The sequence below is a fragment of the Salvia splendens genome, chromosome 6, assembly GCF_004379255.2.
Source record: "Salvia splendens isolate huo1 chromosome 6, SspV2, whole genome shotgun sequence".
Lineage (NCBI taxonomy): Eukaryota > Viridiplantae > Streptophyta > Magnoliopsida > Lamiales > Lamiaceae > Salvia > Salvia splendens.
The window spans coordinates 5,572,637-5,598,391 of NC_056037.1; the positions used below are offsets into that span (position 1 = coordinate 5,572,637).

The 25,755-nt window shown below is 35.4% G+C and overlaps 2 protein-coding genes and 1 pseudogene across 2 annotated transcripts; 1 reads left to right on the top strand and 2 right to left on the bottom strand.

Moving 5' to 3' along the window:
* Window positions 1-545: 545 nt before the first annotated feature.
* LOC121806699 (calmodulin-like protein 11) lies at window positions 546-2,028 on the bottom strand. Its single transcript, XM_042206822.1, has 4 exons — window positions 1,907-2,028; window positions 1,656-1,813; window positions 1,496-1,576; window positions 546-1,002 (listed from the first exon to the last, which is right to left on the bottom strand). Exons 1-4 carry the CDS (start codon window positions 1,986-1,988, stop codon window positions 865-867), a joined length of 459 nt encoding a protein of 152 aa, XP_042062756.1. The 5' UTR covers window positions 1,989-2,028; the 3' UTR covers window positions 546-864.
* A 6,519-nt stretch (window positions 2,029-8,547) lies between these two features.
* On the bottom strand, window positions 8,548-12,151 carry LOC121809934 (guanine nucleotide-binding protein subunit gamma 2-like). The gene is made up of 4 exons (XM_042210783.1): window positions 11,674-12,151; window positions 9,082-9,134; window positions 8,964-9,008; window positions 8,548-8,876 (listed from the first exon to the last, which is right to left on the bottom strand). The coding sequence occupies exons 1-4, from the start codon at window positions 11,788-11,790 to the stop codon at window positions 8,792-8,794; spliced, it is 300 nt and encodes a 99-aa protein (XP_042066717.1). The 5' UTR covers window positions 11,791-12,151; the 3' UTR covers window positions 8,548-8,791.
* Window positions 12,152-20,811: 8,660 nt separating this feature from the next.
* Window positions 20,812-22,622, top strand: LOC121806616 (annotated as a pseudogene).
* The last annotated feature ends 3,133 nt before the right edge of the window (window positions 22,623-25,755 follow it).

The window sequence follows — 25,755 nt, forward strand, 5'->3', positions numbered from 1 at the left end:
TTGTAACCTCGTCGTTGGTTTGTTGGCAGGTGCGGAGCTTGGCAACGAATCGGGAGAGTCCTCCGGACGGATTCATGTGCCCGGGCTAGCAGTGGCAGGCCGCCTCAACCACTTTCTGCTTCATCACTCTGTATATTATCATATGTTATTCACTTCCTCAATAATCACTAAATGTGTCAATGATACTAAATCATCATATCATCTCTTTGTCTCATAACTTGACAAGGTATGATTTATTGCAAACTCGTAACCAACAATCATATCTAATGTAAGCTCTCACCAAGTTCTAGTTATGCAGATTTTTCACCTTATGTGGAAGGAAAAGGGAAAAGTACTCTGTCTTGAGACTTTATTTTTGGATTACACCTTATTTTTAGACTGCGCTTCATACTATGTTTATGCAGTGGCAAAGAAAGCTTATAAGAAAAGAAAGAAAACAAAGATTCTAAAATATACAGACCAATTCAATAAAGATGATTGTATAAACCTTTGCAAGCAACAAAGGTATACTCAGAAAAATCAATTAAGTATATTGCACACAAATACTCTTTATACATGTTAAATATAAGGAACCAATAAAAGTACTCTTTATACATAATACTAGTATAAAGAAGCAATAAATTATACAGAATCGATACAGACTGAAAAACTTAAATGTATAGAAGTATATTTTATCACAATTAAATGTTGGGATGTTTTCATTCCTTCTTTTCGTTATAAGGATTAACTTAACCAAGCCTACTTACTTGTAATTAACATGAGCTTAAGTGCTTAAACTTAATTAGACAATTGAAGCAAAGACTAACTAAACATGGATGAGATTAACAAATAGTATGAAGCAATGTTCGTCTTCTTCTTCGTCTTCTATCCAATAGCCAGCATCATCTTCACAAATTCATCGTAGTTAACTTGTCCATCTCCATCCAAATCAGCCTCCCTTATCATCTGCTCAAGCTCTTCATCTGTTAATTTTTCCCCTAGGCTGATCATCACGTGTCGAAGCTGGACGAAATCCGATTAATTAATCACAAAATACTAATTAAAATCTGGGTGATTTAAGGAAATAATACTTCAAAAAAGTGAAATTCAAAAATTGAGCTAAGTGTGCAATTGCTTGATTTAGTTCACTGTATTGGAGATTTGTGTCCACAACCCTATTATATAATTCTTCAACACCGTGTAACTCAGAGAATATAATAACGGGTAGTACTAATTTTGTTTATTTTCGGAAAACATAGTTGAAATTAAATTTTGTAAATGCCTTTTTTGCCCTTGACAATGGAAGAGACCATGTATGATATCAACGAATCTAGTGAAAACAAATAAAAACACTGTAGATTATATGGTACTTATCAAGTACTACAACGGATGATGAGCAAACGTGGTTATCATCGAAAACACACGCACACACACACATACATAAATTTGCAAGTGAATTTATTAAGAAACTGATAGCAAGATTAAGTTGTTATATAAATTTCGACATATAGTATACCTCTTCAGCTGAGATGTAGCCATTTTGATCCTTGTCAAACACTTTGAAAGCTTCTTTGAGCTCTTCCTCTGCATCAGTTTCCTGTTAAAATCGAAAAATCCTACTTAAATAAATCAAATTAATGACAAAAACAAAAGTTAGGAGAAGTGAATTAGTTTACCTTCATTTTGTTGGCCATGAGATTCAAGAATTCAGAAAACTCAATGGTGCCGTTTCCATTGGAATCGATCTCGTTGATCATGTCTTGGAGTTCTTCCTCAGTTGGGTTTTGATCCAAAGACCTTATTACAGTCGCCAATTCTTCAATAGTAATGCAACCTGCATTTTTGTTACATGGATAAGAAACATGCAATTAAATTAGAAATTATGTTCCAAGAACTCAAATGATGATAGATGATATTAGTCAATTACCATCTCCATCTTTGTCAAATAGGCTAAAGGCCTCTTGGAACTCGACTATCTGGTCTCTGTTCAGTGTGTCTCCCATGGCCATCAGGTTTATGCTGAGAGAGAGAGAGAGAGAGAGAGAGGATGGTTAGAATAGCTCATTCCTTGCTGGGGCTTATGTAGAGGGGGGGAGGCAGAAGGGGACAAGAAAGGAACTTGAAAATACATCCCATTTTCATTAAACTTTACAAAAATATAATTATATTGAAGAGTCAAAAACATAAAATAAATAAATAGGGGTCTTGATTTGAGTAGGTCAATATGTGTAATAGTGCATTAATCTACCACACATACCCACGTCAACTCCTTCGTGACCAACGAAAACTAATGCACTTACACTTTAAAGTTTAAATTGAAAAGGGTCCGTCAATTAGAACACGACTCCAAGTAGTAATATTTATCATTATATTCATAGGTAGGGGCCAAACAAAAGATATGTTAATTTACACTAATACTGGAATTTACAGTTATCTACTTTAAATAACTCTAATGCTAGGTTGCTCTCTAAAAGAGACTATTACTATATCAAACACCAAAACACATCGACGGCGACACATAATTAGTGTGCAGCAAGAAGTCAACATAAATATGTGGCATAGATAATATATATAGGTGATTGCTAAGGTTCTTTTGCTTCCTTAAATTTAAGTTCCTATTTAATGTGAATCATTAAATTAGATGAATGGACGGATCGGATGAAAACTTGATAAATGATCCCGTGTTACATTATTAGGCATAATCTGTGCATTATATAGGTAAAATAATAAAACAACAGTGAATAAAAAACCGCTCAAAACGAAAGGAGCGGAAATTAAGCGGGATTTTGCTACGACCTTCCATCTACTCACTCTCCCTCACTCCAAACGTCTCACCCTCAATCCATCACTGCAAATCGTCTCCCCAAATTCCCCCCACTTTCCAAACCCTAGCCGCCACTGGAAGCAACCAGAAATCTACATGGAGAGTCGATTTTCGTCCGTTTCACCGTCCAAACCTCACTCCCGTAGTGCGCGACCATCTAGTTGAAGGCGACGAAAAGGTAGGGTTGAAAAGGGTTAATATTCGTCTGAATACCCACCGTTAATCGCCGATATTCACCGCCTACCACACCACCTACTCGTCGATTCACTAATTTTTCCCCAAAAAAATTATTGTTTTCAAACTCGCTTTGGACGCGATTTTCTGTAATCATAAAAGCGTTTTCATTTTGGTTAGGGTTCTGTCTATTATTGAATGTGTAATTATTTACTGTATATGTATTGGGCGATTATGTAGAGGAAATTTTACATTTTTGTTGATTTTTCGTTCGTCTCACAGATCTATTATGACGAAAAGAGGTAGACCATCAAGAACTCAACCAATCCAGGGTGCAGGTGAGCAATCTATTGCATTTGCATTTAGAATTCCTGGAGTAGTTGTACATTAATGTAAGCAGTGGCGTGCATTATGATTTTTGGTTAAGCTAGATTAGTCGGTTTAATCAATTATTATTCCTTTGTGCAATATTTGACTGCTTGTGTACATGGGTGAATGGGTTTCGTGTAATATTCATTTGTGCATTATTTTATTACTTGTGTACATTATGTATAAAGTATTATACATTATTTATCAAGTATTATGCATTATTTGACTGCTTGTGTACATGGGTGAATGGGTTTCGTGTAATATTCCTTTGTGCATTATTTGATTGATTGTGTACATTATGTATCAAGTATTATACATTATTTATCAAGTATTATGCATTATTTAACTGCTTGTGTACACAAAATACACACACTAGACACAAAATGCACACACTATTCACAAACTAAAACTTCAAATCTGGTTCAGTTTGGTTCAATTTAAACTTTTTAAAAATTTAAAGTGCTAATATTATAAAGCTATGGGAGCATTAGGGTGTCACCATGCATATTTAGAGTGACAATATACCACTAATCCTAGCCCTTAGATCTATAAGATGGGCGCCTATGATTGAATTGATGAAATGGAGTTCGGATTGCAGTATTATGTGTTGAATATTGCAGGCGTGGGTATTTTAGTCAATTCCTAAAAATTTAAATCAGAAGCGGATTTGGTAATATGTAAACTGCAAATATTACTTAGTAATACAACAATATTCATAGATTAACACTGCAATCTGGTAAGATAAAAAACTAGTATTACGAATTATGCACATGTAACACTGCAACAGTCATAGAGTAATACTGCAATATTCATAGAGTAAGACTGCAATTTGGTAAAAGACTGAAAATTGAGGATATCGATTTTGCCCTTCAGCGTTTTTTTATCTTCCAGTTTAATTAAAATAGGCTGCCACGTGGTAGCTTGAGAATCACACAATCTTCAGATCTAACAGTCTAAATTGGTGGTATGATGTTACAATAAAGAGTGATGTCATATTAATACACCTCTCTAAGGCTATAAGCGATAATTTATACTCCATATATCATATCTAAAATATTTTTTTAACATTATTTCTTCCATATCTTATGATAAAACATTGACGATCAGAATTAATTATCCCTACATGTAAGTACGTAATATGACACTGTTAATTTTTTATCGAACTAATTAATTTCGGTTAATATATATATATAAATGTAATGAAACAATTGACAAAATGACAATGAATAAATAAAATACATGCTTGATGAAAAAGGTCAAAAGTAGCATCTTGTGCCTCACTCACTTTCTATTACTCTACTGGTCAGCCAGCTCATGTTTTGACCTTTCAAACATGGTGCTTTGGATTTTCTCTTACCTATTTTCTATGTTCATATTGATTTTTTTTTTTGAATTATTCACATTTTGAAGAATTTTTCCAACCCCATTTTTTAAAAAAATTTAGTTACTCCTATTTTGCTATGCGAAGGTGCACCACTTCATCAGTTTCTTTCACGCTCACATTTTGGCAATGATAACTTTTTTATAAAATTGAGATTCACTTTCCACTCAATCTATTCATAATATACTCATCTAATTCAATCAGAACTAGTGCGGAAAGCAAATAACATTTCTAGTAGAAGATAGAGTGAGTGAACTAATTACTAGTACTATAAAAAAAATTATACTTCTTCCGTCCGCAAAATGTTGTCCACTTTACTTTTTTTTTTTTAATTTTTGGTAAATGGACCTCACTCTTAATAAACTCATTACACTCACATTCTATTATAAAAATAATATATAAATGTGGGATAATATATTCCACTAATTTTTTCAACTCACTTTTCTTCACATTTCTTAAAACTCGTATCAAGTCAAACTTGGATAATATTTCATAGACGGAGGAAGTAATTTTCTTGAAATTTTTTGTGTACTATTTATTTTGTTTTTACAGCTGATTGTTGGGGAACAATGATAGTTCAAAATAGATCACATTGGAATGAATTAGAAGTGGGGGAAAATAAAATATTACTAATATAAATTGGAAAGCGTTTTCCAAAAATCAATGGCCGCTGGGCTTCTTGCACGAGGGGGGATTTGCCTTCTGTGTCGCACGTGCCCCACATGTAAGCGGCGCTCTAGATTTTGTTTTTTTTTATCTTTTGTTGGATTCCATTAAAAATAGATCTAATTACGTGCAGTGGAAATTGTATAGTGCTAATATTATTCTAAAAACATTGCAATTATGAATATTCAAAGAACAAAAGATAAAATATAGTAAAATAAATTATGACTAATTTTGAGTTTGAGCTTAGAATTGCCTTATTGCAAATATTATGGCTAAAATTAAACATGCTAACCGGATGTAGGAAGCGTGTCCTCTTTTGTAATTTAAAATATGTTAATATGTACATAGAGGAAGATAAATAGATAAGGAAAATGAGTATATTTTAAGAAAGCTAGCCGGTCTAAGCTTGTCAGTATAGAAAAAATTGTAGTATGTCTAAATTTCTTTTTATGATATAACGACAAATGAAACAGGATTTACACCATACTATAAGTATTTCAGCATCAAATTGATAATTAGATTGAATTTAATTATTTTTATTTTCTTTTCAAATTTGACACTCAACGTACAATAGTGCAAATCGGATTTGTAAGTATTTATAAATTGTTAAAATATTTTTATCTATTATGGTCACATATTTTATGTATTGATCTGTATAGTAATATAGAGATGATAATATATATTGCCATATTCATTTTAGGTATTATTATATTATTATTTTGATTCTTGTAAAAAGAGATTTAAAAAGTTAATACTATAAATTATGAGAAATAACTAAAGCATCATCACTCTCGTTTAATACACATTAACTTTACTTATTTTTTAAAACATTTTAAAAGAAAGTAGAAGTAGTAAATGAAAATTAAACTATTTCGGTGGATTAATTTATGTAAAAGACATTACATAAACAGCTAGACTTGTGTATAAATACTCTATTTGATGCCATCACATTAAACATTCCAACTAAACACCTATACGGCTATACTCTCTCACAACCAAACTTTGGGTTAAGAGCCAAATTAAAAATTAATATAAACAGCTTTGAGCTTCGGGAACTGTGATAAACCTGTTTATTCCAAAAAATAGAAAAAATTAATGACTCTACAATTTACAACATCAAAACGACACAAGAGTGCTTGCCTGTCAACGCGGTTTTGCTTCATTGGCTCTGCTGACCAGGCATCCAAATAGTCAAGTTTAATTTTGTTATTATTCCAATATGGAGTAGTATATTATAAAGTATTTTACCAAGACTAAAGTATTTTTCTTTCTATACTCTACTATTTAATAGATTTTTTTTACATTAACTAGGCCGGGGGTGCCAAAATATTGTTGGAGATTTTTTGTCTGCGACTAGAGTGAAAAGGGTTGGAAAATCTCTCTCAATTTCAAAGAAACTTTTGATTTGTTAATACGATTTTATAAGAAGAATGTGTTAGTGGATCGCATATGTGTAATGTATAGATCATGTCAATTTGATTACAAAAATGAAAAAAAATGTCACATGTTTTCAATATATATTGATACTATATCAATACTCAATGAATTGGATTCTTTTAATATTGAACAGAATGTGAATGTCAATAACAATCGTATACATTTGTATAGAAATTCAGATTGAATTCTGGACTTCTATTTTAATGAACAACGTCATAGATATGTTATTATCAAAGTATAAGATATCATATTAAAAAGAGTGAATTATATAAATTATCATTTTGAACTCAGTTGTTTGAATGTTCGTGATCCTTGGAAAAAATACCATAACAAATCCTTAAACTCTATACTTTGCACATTTCAAATAATATTGACCTTTTCTCAACATTTTTTGGACTAAAATGTCATGAAGGGCATTTTATTACATTTATATATTTCAAATACATTGAATAGGAGTAAATGAATGAGGTACATATATCACAATAGACACTTAGCAGTATAAAATCAATATTGTGCATATATTTTTGGGTTAATATTAAATCGTGAACTTTGGTCAAATTTTGGTTTGTTCTATGAATTTTGAAATTGGAATATTAGATTACAAATTTCCAATTTATCTCAATTGTCTCATCCATACACAAAAAAAATATGATTGTGATTTAATATTCAATTCCAAAGTTTGTGGAACATGCCAGTATTTGACCAAACTTCGTCATTTAAATGACAATTATTCATGTATTTTACTCATATTACTTTACCTTAGTATAATATACAACACATTGTAATAGTTAAAACTAATAGTCAAATCCATTTACAATATTCCTTATGTGAGTAAGTAAATAGGAGTATAATAGTAGTAGAAATTAAAATTTATCTTTATTTGTTAAACCAGTTTAGCTCATTCCCAAAGTGTTGTAAGTTATGACCAATTGTTTGATATTAATAAACATAATTTATTTTAGTTTATGTCCACATGATAACGCATTAATTATTGAAAATTTTATTTTTACGTTTTTTATTATGTGACTTAATATAATTTCAAATTTTAGTTTTATGTTTTTTATTATATAACTTAATATAATTTCAAATTTTAGTATGTGTAATTTAACGGGGAAACCGAGTTTGGTGAAAATAAAATATTTTGTACTATACGTTATATTTACTCCATAACCAATTTAAATGCACAATAAGAAAACGTGAAAATAAAAAAGAAAAGGTTTGATAGCAAGGTTAGTACTATAATTCTAAGATGCGGAGAAATTCAACACGCCACATTACGCGTGATTGTGGAAACTGAAATAAACCATTAATGAAACACGCTTACTTATTCCTCACTTACGCGCGTGTACTTAGCATTGAATACAATATCTCAACGCAAAATTCTGTCCCCTCAATATAATACTCCCTAATTATTACTAAAAAAATAGTCTTCTTATAAATTTTGATATTCTGTAATATTCTTATTGATTTATTGCTGTCTTAGCAATTTAATAGACTCAAACTTAGTAGTTGTACTTAATTTGATGCTACATCCATCCCACTGAAGATACCTTCTCTTTTGGTTTGTGTCAAATAAGATGATCCATTACTAAAATCGGAAAAACTTTTCTCTCTACTTTTTCCTAAGTTAGGCTTTCACCTTTTTCAAATTAATTCACTTAATTTGATAATTAGTTAAAGGAAGCTTGCGCTAAGGGATAGAGTATAGACAGCAAGATAAATTGGACATGCAGAATAAAATAAACAGCAAAAAAGCACACAGTGAGGCTAACATTCGATCAAATAAACTTTGGCAAATGAATTGGGGTTGAAAATTTGCATCATTGTCTGTTTAATACACAGTTGGAACCTGGAAGGCATGGCTATTTTCTGGGCACTATATTGCTGTGCATCGAACAAACGGTCTGATGTTGGTATAAGACGAAGATGATGCTTGGAACTCGATTTCGTGGCAATGTATATCATAGTATCCAGCATCTGCAGCCTGAAGACTCTGGGGGGCCTTCAAACCATCTGTCCCAGATCGAATTTACTGGGCCTGTGGTCCTGAAACGAAAAACACAGACAAGAAACAAGCTCAACAAGAGTAGTCGATTGGAGCATCCAAGGGAAAGAAGCAACCACACTTCTTACTCTGGGAGCAAAGGATCTGGTCTTGTTTCTATATTGATAAGCATCCTGGCCAGATATGTTTCTTGTTAGAGACATGAGCATAAGAAAACGAAGGTGTAATCTAGTATCATCTGCTTACTCTTTGCAAGCTGCTGAGGCGTTCTCCGTTTTTTCAAGTTGCTCCAATTCTTCCTGTACAACAATTCTCAGTCATGGGATACTTACTTTTGAAATATACAGTACTTCATACAACCAAAAATGCAGCCTAATCACGAATAATGAAAAGAAAGTACCCAAGTCACTCCGGCAGTATGCATTTCTAAATACCATTTGATTATTCAATAATATCCTAATGTTTTTTACTTAAGTCTTTAATTTTCTTATGAAGCACAAAATCTCTAACTACTTAACCTCGGAATCTTGTATTCCACGGTTCCCTTGCACAAAGACGTCAATCTATTGCCATACAGATTAGGTCCTTTTAGGTCCTAAACATATGGCGATTTTTTGATTTTGGTCCAAAACATTATCTTTTGAATTATTCGATCCCTCACATTTGAAATCGGATCACATTTACTCCGAAATGGACGGAACTGTTAAAATTTAACATCGCCTCCGACCGCACCGCCCTCCTCTGGAACCTCTCCAGCCCCACCCCCTGCGCCTGGCCCGGCGTCAACTGCTCCTCCGACAACTCCTTCGCCGTCGAGCTCCACTTCCCCGAAATGGGCCTCTCCAGCGAGCTCCCCCCAAATCCTTCTCCAACATGACCAATCTGCAGACTCTCAGCCTCCGCTACAACGCCCTCTCCGGCCCCCTCCCGCCCGACCTCTTCACCTCCCTCCGCAATCTCTACCTGCAGCACAATTTCTTCACCAGCGAGCTTCCCCAAACCCTCTTCTCCCCCACCTCGCTGGTGCGGTTCAATCTAGCGGAGAACAACTTATCCGGCCCGATTTCGCCGGGTTTCGCCAATTTGACCCGGTTAGGAACTCTCTATTTGCATAAAAACCGCTTCTCCGGCCCGATCCCCGCCCTAGATCTGCCCGCCCTAGTTCAATTCGATGTTACCAGCAATAACCTAATCGGCTCAATCCCCAATTCCCTTTCGAAAAACCCTAAATCCTCCTTCCTCGGCAATTCGCTCTGCGGCAAGCCTCTCAATTTGTGCGGAAACGCTAATCCGAAGAAGAAGAAGCTCTCCGCCGGAGCGATTGTCGACATTGTGATCGTCTCCGTCGTCGCGGTTTTTGTTGACCGTTAAATTTTAACAGTTCCGTCCATTTCGGACTAAATGTGATCCGATTTCAAATGTGAGGGACCGAATAATTCAAAAGATAATGTTTTGGACCAAAATAAAAAAAAAAACGCCATATGTTTAGGACCAAAAAGGACCTTTACTCTTTTATATATAATAGATTTCAAATGTTCCTCTATTTTAAAGATGCCGTGGCTAGTTTCTGGTATTTTGTGCTGCGAGGGAAAAAAGCGAGCGACATCCAGTAATTTGGCACACATGTGTATACAAGCGAAATAAATGCAGCATCGAACAAGCCATTGCATTAGGACTTATAGGATCTAGCAACATAAGAATTTCACAACCTACCACTAAACCAAACAAGAGAGTTTTAGTATTAGTGAAAACATATCAGAACAAAAATCGATAAAAACTTGCATAGATATAAGCTACTGTAAACATATCACATGTTACTATTTCATAGTTCAACCGTAGGCGTCGAACATGTATCATATCCAGTGCAGAACAACTCCTTGTTATGTTGCATAGGATATATTGGTTTTGGAAAAGTGAAGAGCTAATTAACAAACATGTGGACTCTAAAAACGATATATCAAAACCTTGTCAGCACAATACCTCAATTTCTAATACCAAATCTCAACAACAATACCAAACACATCAAATAAACAAATTCCAATTCACAAAAAGGAGATTGAAAAAGTACTTTCCTAGTATCTAGCCCGAGCAAAATTATTGAGATCTCTAGACAACGCCCATCCATCTTATGATCATCAAAACATAAAGCAAATCTCTAACATCGCATATCTTTATGCAGAACTAATGGAAGTTATTCCTCTAAACACACTCACAACGAGGAGTGAGGCTGATACCAATGGGCGTTTTACATAAAGAATTCAAAGCCAGTAAGCTTCTCTAAGGTCAAGATTATCAGTCTATTTAGCTATCCAAACCGTAAAGAACTACAAGACTCATTTCACATTCCACAGAACTAATGGAAGTTATTCCTCCAAACACACACACACACACTGAGGCCAATACCAGTATGTGTTTACACACAGAATTCAAAGCCAATAAGCTTCTCAAGGTCAAAAATACCAGTGTATTAACTAACTGAACTGCAAAGAATTACAAGACAAATTTCACATTCCACAGCTTTCCTTTTGCTGAAAATTACCAGCTGGGGAGAAATTAATTTAACCAAGTTCAACAAACTACGGTGGCCCCAATTTGCAGATAAGCAACAAAAAAGACATCTGCACAACGAAAAATCTACTGTCCAATCAATTAGGCAGCTGTTCGTTCTCTGTACCCAATAATTTCACAACCTTACAAGAAGCAAAGACCAACCAAAACAAAAGTTCAATCCTAATGCACCATTGGCATCAAGATTTCACCTTTACACCATTATAACACAAATTCACAAAAAAAAAGTGAATTAAAAAGCTAAAATGAAGGAAGTCAACCGAAAGTTACCTCCAAGAAACGAATTTCTTGTTCTAGTCTCTTCAATTCAGCAGATATCCTGTGTTTTCCTCGAGTATCTGCTGCTCCAACACCCGATCGAGCTTCACCTGAACTCCCTGATTGCATTTTGTTTCTGAATTGAAACCCCAGAAAAAAATAGAAAAGAAATGGGCCCTCCACAATTGTGGTTGCAGATTTATCCTAAAAGGCCATTTTGAGAAAGGGGAAATGGTTGCTTCGTGATCAGTTGAACTACCAACTGCATCTCATAGAGAGGGAAGATTAATTTCAGTCGTGAAAAAAGGGTTGGGTGTTAGTGTTTTGATTTATGTGGGCGTTGTTTAAGGTTTGTGGGAGCCATAAGTTTGCAAATCGAGAAGAAATATCACAGAAAAAAACTTTGCTTGCTTGCTTGCTTGCTTTTTAATTGATGAATCAAATCATGAAGTCATATTAGTTTGTGTCTTTTTCTTGTCTCATTCCATTCCCAGTGCTTTTCGTATTGTAGTGAAGAAATTATTGCATTCCCACTAATTTTGTTCATTTATTGGTGTGCTAATGATTTTGTTTCATTCTAATCTAAACATCTACGCCAAATCAAATTGGAAACACAGATAATCAAGCTATTCCATTTGTGAAGTATGTTCAGTTCAGCAGGTGAAGTAACTAACAGTTTCTCAGAATAAGCTAATCCACTGTTCTACCTAAAGCATGGCAAATACTACTACTACTACTACTACTAGTTTGCAAAATATTTGAAATTTTATTTTGGGAAGATATTTCATAATTTCATTGATAAAATTTCCATTTTTCCTGTGCATATCAAAAATAAGTAGTCGATTAAATCATCACTTTTATTGTGTAATTTTCCCACGACGGGCTTTCCAGCCAAACAACATTCTCAAATCTCAAGTGCCAATTTAATCTTGCGTGGTTCATTACGTGTATATTTAACTTTAGCCGCTAACATCACATATTTGTGGAACTTGCCGATTTTTCCTATTAACTTCAAAAAATTAAATTAAAATCACAAACTTTTTTGTTGTTGTGGCAATTTTTCATGGTGGCCACAATATAATTTTACGTGTTTTTTAATTCTATTTGGATCTAAATGCCGTAAAATCAGCCCCATATATATATATATATATATATATAGGGTTTTGATCTATGCAAAACTGGATTTAAATACAGAAACGCAGAACAATATCATAATTAGGGCACTTTTAGGTCATAATTAGGTAATTTGTAGGTCATGCTAACAAAGCATGACCTAAAACGATCTTAGTATGACATTAAATCCAAATATTATAATATGACCTAAAATTGCTTAATTATGACCTTCCGTGTTTTTGGTTAATTATTGACCATTAGATCATCTAATCCTAGGGCCAAGATTTGGTCTGCATTTCTGGATTTAAACACATACTTATTTTGATCATCTCCCTATATATATATATATATATATATATATATATATATATATATATATATATAGGGTTTTGATCTATGCAAAACTGGATTTAAATACAGAAACGCAGAACAATATCATAATTAGGGCACTTTTAGGTCATAATTAGGTAATTTGTAGGTCATGCTAACAAAGCATGACCTAAAACGATCTTAGTATGACATTAAATCCAAATATTATAATATGACCTAAAATTGCTTAATTATGACCTTCCGTGTTTTTGGTTAATTATTGACCATTAGATCATCTAATCCTAGGGCTGAGATTTGGTCTGCATTTCTGGATTTAAACACATACTTATTTTGATCATCTCCCTATATATATATATATATATATATATATATATATATATATATATATATATATAGTAGTGATCTATGGCAAACACCTCTTAACCATATAACTAGAGAACAAATAATAGCCACAAGATCAAAAAAATCAAGGGCTAATATTAATTTTCGAATTTAATGAGATATTAGCTCCCTCAATCACAAATTTACTCCATAATAACAAGTCAGGGGTATTATTGTCATTGCACAAAAAAATTAGATTATGTAAATTTTTACTTCATTTGAAGGTTAACTTCACGGACATGAAGCGAGTGGATCTGATCAAGGAGATCGCGGCGGAGTTCGAGCTGATCGCGAACCGGCTGTCGGAGACGGAGGTGGCGACAGTGGCGTCGGTGGTGGAGCTGGAGCCGCAGCATCTGGCGGAGGTCGCGAAGCGCGCGCAGAAGCTGACCGGGCCGAAGAATGTGAAGCTGAAGACGGTGATCGACAAGTCGCTGCTCGCCGGAATCATCATCCGCTATGGGAATTCCGGCTCGAAATTGAGTTTAATTACTCTTAGGTTGCTGAATGTTGTATGTGAATTCAAGAATTATTGAAGAATTCGGAGCTCTGTTCATCAAAGCTAGAATTTGCCCGAGCAAAGGCGACGATCGGTTTCAGCTATAAATACGGCGAATTGAGCTACGGAAATTCTTGTAATAATAGTAATTGAAGTTCATCCTCTTCTAATTCGGCTAAATTTTCATTCTTAATTATTTATTTGATCAGAGAGAAATTTGTAAATGCTGATGCTAGAAGGTGTTTGATCAATCTAATTTTACTTCACTCTTGTTTAGAAAACGTTTCACTCTTGTTCACAAAACACATCACTCTTATTCTGATTTTACTTCACTCTTGTTCACAAAACACTTCACTCTTGTTCAGAAAACACTTCACTCTTGTTCACAAAACACATCACTCTTATTCTGATTTTACTTCACTCTTGTTCAGAAAACACTTCACTCTTGTTCAGAAAACACTTCACTCTTGTTCACAAAACACAACACTCTTATTCTGATTTTACTTCACTCTTGTTCACAAAACACATCACTCTTATTCTGCTTTTACTTCACTCTTGTTCAGAAAACGCTTCACTCTTGTTCACAAAACACATCACTCTTATTCTGATTTTACTTCACTCTTGTTCACAAAACACATCACTCTTATTCTGATTTTACTTCACTCTTGTTCACAAAACACATCACTCTTATTCTGATTTACTTCACTCTTGTTCACAAAACACATCACTCTTATTCTGATTTTACTTCACTCTTGTTCACAAAACACATCACTCTTATTCTGATTTTACTTCACTCTTGTTCACAAAACACATCACTCTTATTCTGATTTTACTTTACTCTTGTTCACAAAACACTTCACTCTTGTTCAGAAAACACTCCACTCTTGTTCACAAAACACATCACTCTTATTCTGATTTTACTTCACTCTTGTTCAGAAAACGCTTCACCCTTGTTCACAAAACACATCACTCTTATTCTGACTTTACTTCACTCTTGTTCACAAAACACATCACTCTTATTCTGATTTTACTTCACTCTTGTTCACAAAACACATCACTCTTATTCTGATTTTACTTCACTCTTGTTCAGAAAACGCTTCACCCTTGTTCAAAAACACATCACTCTTATTCTGATTTTACTTCACTCTTGTTCACAAAACACATCACTCTTATTCTGATTTTACTTCACTCTTGTTCACAAAACGCTTCACTCTTGTTCACAAAACACACCACTCTTATTTTTTGAAAATCTCTTCAAACTAAACAATTTACATTTCATAAAATGAATAATTGATCAAGCTTGGGACCAAGGGCCACCTACCAATATACATACATGATACATCCCCTTTCATCACCACATTCTGATACCACAAACCTTACTTCCAACAATGCCATCCAAAAAACACAAGCCCAAGAAATCATCCATCACTAACACACCGCAGCCGCTGCCGTATCGCTCTCAACAACAGTGTCCTTGGACGGAGTTTCTCTCAACTAACATCACCGCCGCACACAATCCGTGGCGCACCAACGCAGCTCCGCTCCCGCTGTCACCAAATCACGGCTACCACCACCAACATCAACACGATGCGACGCCCATCACAACCAACCGCCCCAACTCTGCCACGTCGCCAGTGCCTGCATCAGCGCCGCCCCAAATCGAAGGAGATTTGATCGCAGATTTGGAAGGAGAAAGAAAGGAAATCACGTAAATTTGAATTTGATAATGTAATTTCCAAAAATACCCTTGGCCTATTTTATATTATTAAAATAAATAATATTTGTTCCATTAAGATGTGTGGCTGAGATTTGTTCTCTAGTTATACACTTAAGATTAGTTATATCTTGATCACTCCCCTATATATATATATATATATGGGCCGATAAACTATTTAAATCAGATTAGGCATAAAGGTAAAATATATCGGCCCATTTGATTTTGGACGCAAACAACAATTTCACTAATACTCGAATACGGCGATGGAGTATTTATGTTGATATATTTATTTTAATTGCAAAATAAATATTTTCAAATATGAGTCTGATTCTTTAGCCCTACTGGTAGGGACATCAATTTGATCATTCCATTTATGTATTTCATCGAGCATACCCATCTTGACTTCTACATATGGTACACTTCGATTTGGTTGATTAATGGATTACTTATACTCACTTTTTAAAAAAATGTGGATAAGGGGTTGACTTCATTTGTATCTTACAATAATTAGTTACCTTTAAAAACTAGTAGGTGAATAAAAATATGAAATAGAATAGAATATGACCTTCTTGGTATATTTCACTATTATTGGAAAAGAGTTGGATAAAATTACTTGTTTAATTATTCGACTTATATAATCAGCAAGTATTTATATTTTTTCGGAAATTAACCTGGCAAGTTGCACCTCTTGACTTGTGTGGTAGGGAAAGGATAGGGCTTCGTAGATATATTAATTGGATGTAACACGCTTTCTGTATTACAAATACTCCTATTTCACTACAAAACAATAATATTAGTGATGATGAAAATGGCATCTAAACCTATATATCTACATGGAGTCTATTTTTCTCCATCGCTTTCAATCTCAGAAGAACCTTTTTTTTTTTACATAAAACTGACCTCTCCAACCAGTAGCTTTGGCTTCTTCTTATTCTCGCGTTGTGTCTCTTGATCTTCAGTAATAATAGTGAGAAATCACACACACACACACACACACACAAGTTATAATCGAAAACTTTGGTATCAATTAAGTGAAAATTGACATATGATTTATATAGATAATGACATGTTAAATCATGGATTACAATTTCTCTTCTAGCTAGCTAGTACAACGTTTATTCATACATAAAATGAAATGTTTGATGAGACTTGAACAGTAAAAATATTGATTGTTAAGTTGATGTCATATTAAAATCTTACATTAATCAAGGTACTGAATCTCAGGACAATAGTAATGAATTATGATAATCTAGTTTTACTCGAAGCCGCTTGTTCAAGATTTGCAAACTTCAGTTGCAAAAGAAATAAGGTTAATAAATTAATAAACACTAATGTAGGAGTATTTGATTTCACAATTTGACTTCAATAGTTGAGTGCTCTTTTAAGCTCATAAATTATCAGCCAGGTGATCTTTGAATGAGCTACTCGTAAAAGCCCTAATAATTTTAGCCTAACTAGCTACTACTAGTAATTTCAATAGATAATATGAGTACTACTAATATGTACATATAAATATCCTTTACTATTGTTTACTAAAATTGAATGTATCATCACCAAAATTGGGTGTTGAATCTTATTATTAATTCCTGAGGTCCCAAAATACAGATGCATATGGAGAGTTATTATTATACTGTTGAAACAGGGACCCAGTTAAGATAAGTTTATCTAAAAAACTCAAGATGACAAAATCCCAACTCCAACACAAGAACATTCTATACTCCAATTCAATCTTCAATAAAGATATTTAAAAAAGTATTACATCTTCTTCAACAATTTTGAAGAGGTATCTCTTCACCACACAAAATTAGAGTCTTTACTTTATTTAGAATTCACTACATTTTAGGATGGTATATTTAGTTTTTTTAAGAGGTAAATGAGAAATATATACTCTCAATTAATCAGTTGCTTGAAAAAGATAAAACAGTCTGATATGGTATACTTGAAATAAATCAAGATGAGTAAAGGAGGATTGATTTTATGTAGAGTCTAAATTTCTGCCTCAGCCCTCGGGAATTATATAGGATCATTCCAAACTCCATATTTTAGAGAAGTGGGGATTTTCTTTTAAAGAATATCGGAATAATTAACTTTAGAAACACAAATAACCCAAAAGAGAAAATTTGTTAAAATGGGAAACTAAATTTCTAAACACAACCCTATATACATAGCAACAGAAAAAAATATACTCCAAATTATGCTCATAAGATCTATTTTAACCAACATGGAATTATTCTTTTTTATTATTTCTTCATCAATTATCTCAAGCAATGACATACATGCATAAAGCTAGGTGCAAACATAACATAAATAGCATGCAAATTACTAGTACTTGTATAAATTAAAATTGAAAAATTAACTAGAACACACATCATTGGTGGGCATGCGATAGTTGAGTTATATAGGGACCATGATGGATTTATCAATGTGATAGGAAATATGGTTTTAGAAGTACTATGCCCCCCACATCACAACTGCACTCATTAACAAAACCTACTACTCACAATTCAATTCAACTTTGATAGGAAAATGACATTGATTTTTTTGAATCCACTCTATCTTGATATATCAAAATCGGAAAGTTTTTGTTGCGTTGAGAGTAGGCCTAATTGGGACTTTTTTAAAAAAATATTTGTACCGTCCACAAATTAGGGTACTTAAGTGGCTTTAGCTTGGAATTGTCATCAACGTCTTCAAAATTGCGGTGAGATTGCTTATAATCATTATTTACAAATGAATTTGTTTAAAGTTAGGTTGGATTTGATATCTACCCTAAATATTCACATGTATAGATTGATAGGTGCACATAAATATGACTATACGTAATTGTGTATGAAAGAAAGTAACTAACAATGCATATAGGCATGCACACGGTTCAAAAACCGTCGGTTTCGGTTCGGAATCGGCGGTTCACAGTTCAAGATTTGCATGAACCTGAACCGGCCCGCCAAGGTTCCGGCGGTTCCAGTTCAAACACCACCAATTCCGGCGACATTTCAAAACCGCCAGTTCCGCGCCGGTTCGGCGATTCACTTAAATTTTTATTTTTTATTTTTTGGGCTTATGAATTCTATGAAACGATTCTTGATTTTCTCATTGATAGAGACATCCTTGAATGTTTTATGTTTCACTTTCAATGCGAGACAAAATATGTTTTATTTTCTTTTATAACTACATATTTAGATTGTTCATTCATCTTTTTCCAATGTGGGATACAAAATTTTCTTTTGTCTTCTACTTTTCTTCATTTTTGTATATTATATATAAACTAAATCATTATTTGAATATATTCTTGATAGATAAAAATAAACAATTATTGAGAAATATGATTTGTATATAGAAAAATATTTATTTGTATTATAGTTATCGTTAGGTTTATACAATTTGTATAATAATTATTCTTTTAATGTGTATAATAGTATTTATTAGTTAACATATACAAAAATTTATAAACATAAGCAAATCAATAATGATAAAGAACTAAGGAATAATAGTTCATGTAATAATATTTATTGTTAATTTGGAAGAGTGTGTATTGAATTATTTTCTTTTATAGTTACACATTCTTAGATGTGTTACTCTTTCTTTCAATGTGGGATAAAAGTCCTTATTTATAACTATATGATAGATTTCTCATCATTCTTTTGTCTATATTAGTACTCTATCTTCTATTTTATTATTATTATTATTATTAAAATTTAACAACAAATATTATTACATGAACTATTATTCATTAGTTCTTTATCATTATCGATTTGCTTATGTTTATAAATTATGTATATGTTAACTAATAAGTACTATTATACACATTAAAAGAATAATTATTATACAAATTGTATAAATCTAATGATAACTATTATACAAATAATTATCTATATGCAAATCACATGTCTCAATAATTGTTTATGTTTATCTATCAATAATATATTCAAATAATGATTTTGTTTATATATATTATACAAAAAATGAAGAAAATTAGAAGACAAAAGAAAGTTTTGTATCCCACATTGGAAAAAGATGAATGAATGCTCTAAACATGTAGTTATAAAAGAAAATACTTTAACATATTTTGTCTCACATCGAGTGAAACATAAAACATTCAAGGATGTCTCTATAAAAGAGAAATAACCAAGAATGGTTTCATAGAATTCACAAGTCCATCAAATATATATGGGCTATTATGAATTTCTTGTATTCATTTATTTGAAAAAATTATTTTTTAAATATAAAAATCAATCAATTTTTATGAATAAAAAATATTTTTTTAAAAATTTGAATTGAACCTCCGGTTTAACCGTTGAATTGGTGGTTTCGGTTCCACATTTCTTTGAACCTGAACCGAACCGTTCGGCGGTTCAAAACCGCCGCGCCGGTTCCGATTCCGATTCCGGAAATCTTACTGTGCAGAAATCTTCATCCGGAAATGGAATTTTCGATAATTGAAGGACCAAATTGTAATTTTATAACCCGTTAACAATCAGTTATTTTCGGTTGTGAAATGAAGGGATGCAACGTTTCACCCTAAACCTCTACATAATCCAACATCCCCGGCTCACTCCGCGTTGAAATTAAGTTCAACGAGCCGTATATATAGAGTTTTTTTTAAATAAAAAAAAATTTCCGGACGTCCGACCCTTGCCACAGTGACGGACGTCCGCCGGCCCGTCGCCGGGACGTCCGAGGACACCCGACGTCCTCACGGGATGTCCGTATCCGACCTAAATGCCACAATGGCGGACGTCCCGGTCGCCCATCGCGACGTCCTACCGGATGTCCGACCGGACGTCCGCCATTGGAGATGCTCTAATCAGCAACTCGTGCAAACACTAATGTTTCCTAAAGTTTTAGTCGTTTGCAAAATCAGCTCAAAATCAACATATTTAATGGATTTTCTCTGATAAAAAAATCAATTATCGAGTTGAGGATCTGACAAGATGATCGACACGTGTCGCGATCAGAGTGGGTTAGGATCACCGGCACCAACGTCCATCACAGCAGATTGGTAGCCCGGATTCCAGGGTAAACCTACTCCACGTGGCATAAGTCTCAGTCTTCAAATCCAAGGCCTATATATAAACCCCCCTCCATTTTATCAGCCAAATGGAAACAGCAACCTGAAAAAAAAAAATTAACAGTCGTGATATCAACATCCGAGCACTGGCGATGGAGCTGCGCCGGAAAATTAGTTTTCCGGCATCTGATTCCGATTCTCCCCGTTACACTCATAATGCTCGTCTCTCTTATCATCGCCGTCACGTTTATCACGAAAAGCAATAACCGAAAGCTGCGTTTACCTCATTTTAAGTAGAAACAGAGAAATTTATTATCTTCTCTTTTGGTTCAGTTTTCTCGTCGAGTGAATATTGGTGTGAAAAATTTTGTTCTGACGCTTTGGTGCTTGATGATCGGGTGTTGTGAGTTTGAAATGATGAAATTGAAATGATTTTGTTTAGCCTTCCGTTGCCAATGTTGAAAGTTTTGCTGGCATATTTTGTAAAATTTTGTGAGTTTTTAAGTAACAGAAGGTTATTAGGTGTAACAGTATAGACTTGGGATTAGATTAGAAATATTCAACTTTTCCGATGAGAATCCAGCCGATCGATTCGATCCCGAGCGACACCGTCAAGCCGCCGGTGTTCAAGTCTCGGCTTAAGAGGCTTTTTGACAGTCCGTCAGCGTCCTCCGGATTTCATCCGCTGAGAAGCCGGTAGCCGGAGGAGACAAAGATGGCGGTGGCGCTGCCGAGTTCGAGCCGAGCTCGCTCTGTTTGGATAAAATGGTTCAGAATTTCATGGAGGACAACAATGACAAGCCTTCTTCTGCCGCCCGCAACCGCTGCAATTGCTTCAACGGCAACAGCAACAGCAACAATAGCTCCGATGACGAGCTCGGCTTCTTCTCCGATTCCATTTCCACTAATTCATCCTTCAGTGACCCCTCCGATGCTCTCAGGGTACACAATTATCCTATATATTCGATTGTTTTCCTTTTTTTCCTTATTGGTCGAGAGTCTCAAGTTTGCCTATGCGTATTGTTGTTGCAGAGTTTGACGCCGTGCGCGACTGTGGCGGAGAGAAATCTATTGGCAGACGCTTCGAAAATCGTCGAAAAGAACAAAACATCTTGCAAAAGAAAAGACGATTTGAGGAAAGTAGTCACCGATGGTCTAATCACCCTTGGTTACAACGCCTCCCTTTGCAAATCCAAATGGGATAAGTCTCCCTCTATTCCAGCTGGTAATTCTCAATTCCACGATTCCCCTTTTCTCCTTTTCTTTTTATAATTCTCCTTTTTTTTAGAAATCAATTGATCAAATAATCCTCAATTGATAATCGGAATTTGCAGGCGAGTATGAATACATTGATGTAGTGGTGGAAGGAGAGAGGGTGATAGTCGATGTGGATTTCCGATCGGAGTTCGAGATTGCCCGATCGACGAGCAGTTACAAGGCGATTCTGCAGAACTTGCCGTACATATTCGTGGGGAAAACCGAGCGGCTGATACAGATAGTGGCGATGGCGTCAGAGGCCGCGCGGCAGAGCCTGAAGAAGAAAGGAATGCACATAGCTCCGTGGCGAAAAGCCGAGTACATGAAATCGAAATGGCTGCGCCCTCACGCCCGCCTCACAAACGAGGAGGCGCCGCCCGATGATCCCGAGGTGTTGGATTTGGGGTGTGAGGGGGGAGCATTGGACTTGATTTTCGGTGAGGATGAGCCCTCATCGCCGGCGCCTATGACGTGGCAGCTGCCGGCGATTAAGCCGAAGAGTTTAGAGAGAGGAAATAAAGTGGTGGTCGCCGGTTTAGCTTCTCTCCTCGAAGAGAAACACTTGTGAACAAAGTTTTTTTTACGTAATTTATGAATCGTACAGAAAATATTCAAGTTTGGCATAATAACAATGATGATTTTAGCCTGATAGTAAATCAGATTTGTGATGAATTTAACGTATAAATGAAAACAATGTCGAATTATTCACGATAAATAAAATCATACGGAGTATAAATGAAAACGATTATAAGGTCGAATTATTAACGATAAATTCAAAACAATTTCGTCTTAGCCCACTATGGCAGTTCTGTGTTATCTTCGATAGCCAATCATGCTTTTTGACATGAAAATTTACTCGGAACTAATTTTCACGTTGATTAGATGAATTAAGGGCATCAGTAGCCCCATCCCCAAGTCCCCTCTACGTCATCATTCTTCTACAGTTGCGGCCAAGGCCCCAACTGCTGTAACCCTGCAGGTTGCGGCCCGGGCCGCAACTAATAAATGACACTATTCACAACTCCAACCTATTTTGAAAGTAAAATAAAAAACACTGAAAATTTATAACACGAAAAATTTAATTTCATCGAATACTGCAAAATTACAACATATAAATTTTCAAACTGAAAATAAAATACATAAAAACATAACGTCAATGCTGGAAAACGTTGTTGCGAGTCCAAATTTCTTCGATTAGATCGGCTTGGAGGCGAGTGTGTTGTTCCTCTTGGCGCATCGCAGCTAAACGAGCCATGACATTGCGGATGTCGTGAGGAAGGCCCTGCACGGGCGGCTCGGTGACAACGTAGTTACTCCCGGTGCTGGCGAGCGGATCGTCGCTCCACAAAGTGACGTTATCTTGTTCGTCCTCAACGATCATGTTATGCATTATGATACATGCATACATTGTGTCGGCAATGTTTGACCGCTGCCAACCACGGGCCGCTCCCTTCACGATAGCCCACCGCGCTTGGAGGACTCCGAATGCACGCTCGACATCTTTCCGAGCCGCCTCTTGCCTTTGGGCAAACATTGTCCTCCGATCGGTTGTCGGAGCTGTGATAGTCTTCACGAACACGGGCCATCGAGGGTAGATCCCGTCTGCCAGATAGTACCCCATACTATACCGACGGTGGTTGGCCGTGAACTCTACGTTCGGTGCTCGCCCAGCACACAAGTCGTTGAACAATGGAGACTCGTTCAACACATTGAGGTCGTTGTTGGACCCCGCGACACCAAAGTAGGCATGCCAGATCCACAATCTGCAATCGGCAACGGCTTCCAACACAATCGTGGGATGTGTGCCCTTGTGCCCGCTAGTGTATTGTCCTCTCCAAGCCGTTGGACAATTCTTCCACTGCCAGTGCATACAGTAGATGCTTCCAAGCATCCCCGGGAAGCCGTGGGCCTGCTCGTGCATGTCGACCAACTTGCTAACGTCGTCGGTCGTTGGCTTTCTCAAGTACGTATCATTGAATGCTTCGACGACTGCCCGACAGAATCTAGCGAGGGACTCCCGTCCAGTAGGCTCGCTTACATGGAGATACTCATCGAACATATCTGATGTAGTTCCGTAAGCGAGTTGACGAATGGCAGACGTGCATTTCTGCAACGTCGATATACTTTCCCGGCCCACAACATCGGTAGTTTGGCAGAAATACGGGTCACGAGCTACAACGGCGTTGACAATGCGTATGAACAAAGGCCTCCGCATCCGGAACCGGCGACGGAACATCTGATCCACTCCATCGCGGATCTCTAGAGAAATAATCCGTGAAAAGCCGCAAGGCAGCTTGTTCACGGTCTCGGTGAATATACATCCGGGTACGTGGTACCCGGGTTCGTTGTTCGTTCCAAGCTTGAATAGCAGCTTGGAAGCGTTCAACTTCGTTGTTCATTTCTTCTTGGATTGCCGGTACCGCCTCTCCTAACACTCGGGTCAATTGATCTTCGAATATTCTTTGACGAGGAGGCATTTTTTCGAATTCTAGGAAGAGATTTGAAGTTGAATGTGAAGTTGAATGTGTATGAAAATGGAGTAGTATTTATAGAAAAAATTTTCGAATTTAAAATAAAAAAAATTAGTTGCGGCCCGGCCCGAGGACCGTGTAACGCTGGGCCGGGACTCGCCAGTTGCGGCCCGTCACCGTGCAACGCCGTCCCGGGCCGTGACGCGGGACGCTCCCCAGGCCGGGAACGCGGCCCCGGGACGGGCCTGAGCCGTGCTGGCCTTCCGTGTAATGCATGGGACGGGCCGGGACTCGCGATTTGCAGCCCGGCCCATGGCGTTACGCATGCTCTAAGGCAATCCATATAATTGAGTAATTTCCATAAATAGCTAATAATCAACATTTTTTTTCTTCTTATTTTTACCGTACACCCTCTACCTTATTCACTCCTATTCTATTTTTTTTTCTGTTTCATTTTTATCTATTTAATTAACATACTACACATCTCTTTTTTAAACTTCGTGTCCAAAAGTTTTACCTCAACTATGAGAGAATAGGGTACAAGTTAAGTGCCTCATTTTTTTGCAAGCTTTGTCATTTTTTCTTCTCTATTTTTCTTTATTTTACTTTTATTCTTTTTACCTAATTAACAAAACTCTATTTTCTTAAAATTTGTAAAATAAAAGTAATGTCTCAATAGTAAGGGATGGAGTAAATAAATAGTATTTATAATTTATTAAACAAAAAACAATCACAATTGGATTGTCGAGTAATTCTAATATTTTCTTTATATAAACTTGCTAAACTTCCAGTATTATAACAAGAAAAATCAAATTTCACATAGATCCAAGCCTAGTTTTTTTTAAAAAAATAAAAAAATTAACTCCTATATAAGGGAGGAAATTACAATTAAACTCCTATACTATAGATAAGAGGAAATTACAACTGATGTTGAGGGGGGAAATTACAAATAAACTCATATATTATAGATAGGAGGAAATTACCACTGATGTTGAGAGAGGAAATTACAAATAAACTCATATACTATAGATACAACTGATGTTAAGGGAGGAAATTACAAATAAACTCCTATACTATAGATAGGAGGAAATCGGTTGAGGGATGAAATTACAAATAAACTCATATACTATAGATAGGAGGAAATTACAACTGATGTTGAGGGAGGAAATTACAAATAAACTCTTATACTATATATACAACTGATGTTGAGGGAGAAAATTACAAATAAACTTCTATCTACAAATAAACTCTTATACTATAGATAGGAGGAAATTACAACTGATGTTGAGGGAGAAAATTACAAATAAACTCGTATCTA

Excerpts from the sequence above, each read along its gene's own strand:
- LOC121809934 (XM_042210783.1), bottom strand. The coding sequence starts at position 11,790 with ATGCAATCAGGGAGTTCAGGTGAAGCTCGATCGGGTGTTGGAGCAGCA. Across the intron at positions 9,135-11,673 it reads AAGAAATTCGTTTCTTGGAG|GAAGAATTGGAGCAACTTGA; the intron begins GTAACTTTCGGT and ends ATTGTTGTACAG. Across the intron at positions 9,009-9,081 it reads GCCTCAGCAGCTTGCAAAGA|GATGCTTATCAATATAGAAA; the intron begins GTAAGCAGATGA and ends ATATCTGGCCAG.
- LOC121806699 (XM_042206822.1), bottom strand. The coding sequence starts at position 1,988 with ATGGCCATGGGAGACACACTGAACAGAGACCAGATAGTCGAGTTCCAA. Across the intron at positions 1,814-1,906 it reads ATTTGACAAAGATGGAGATG|GTTGCATTACTATTGAAGAA; the intron begins GTAATTGACTAA and ends ACAAAAATGCAG. Across the intron at positions 1,577-1,655 it reads TCATGGCCAACAAAATGAAG|GAAACTGATGCAGAGGAAGA; the intron begins GTAAACTAATTC and ends CGATTTTAACAG.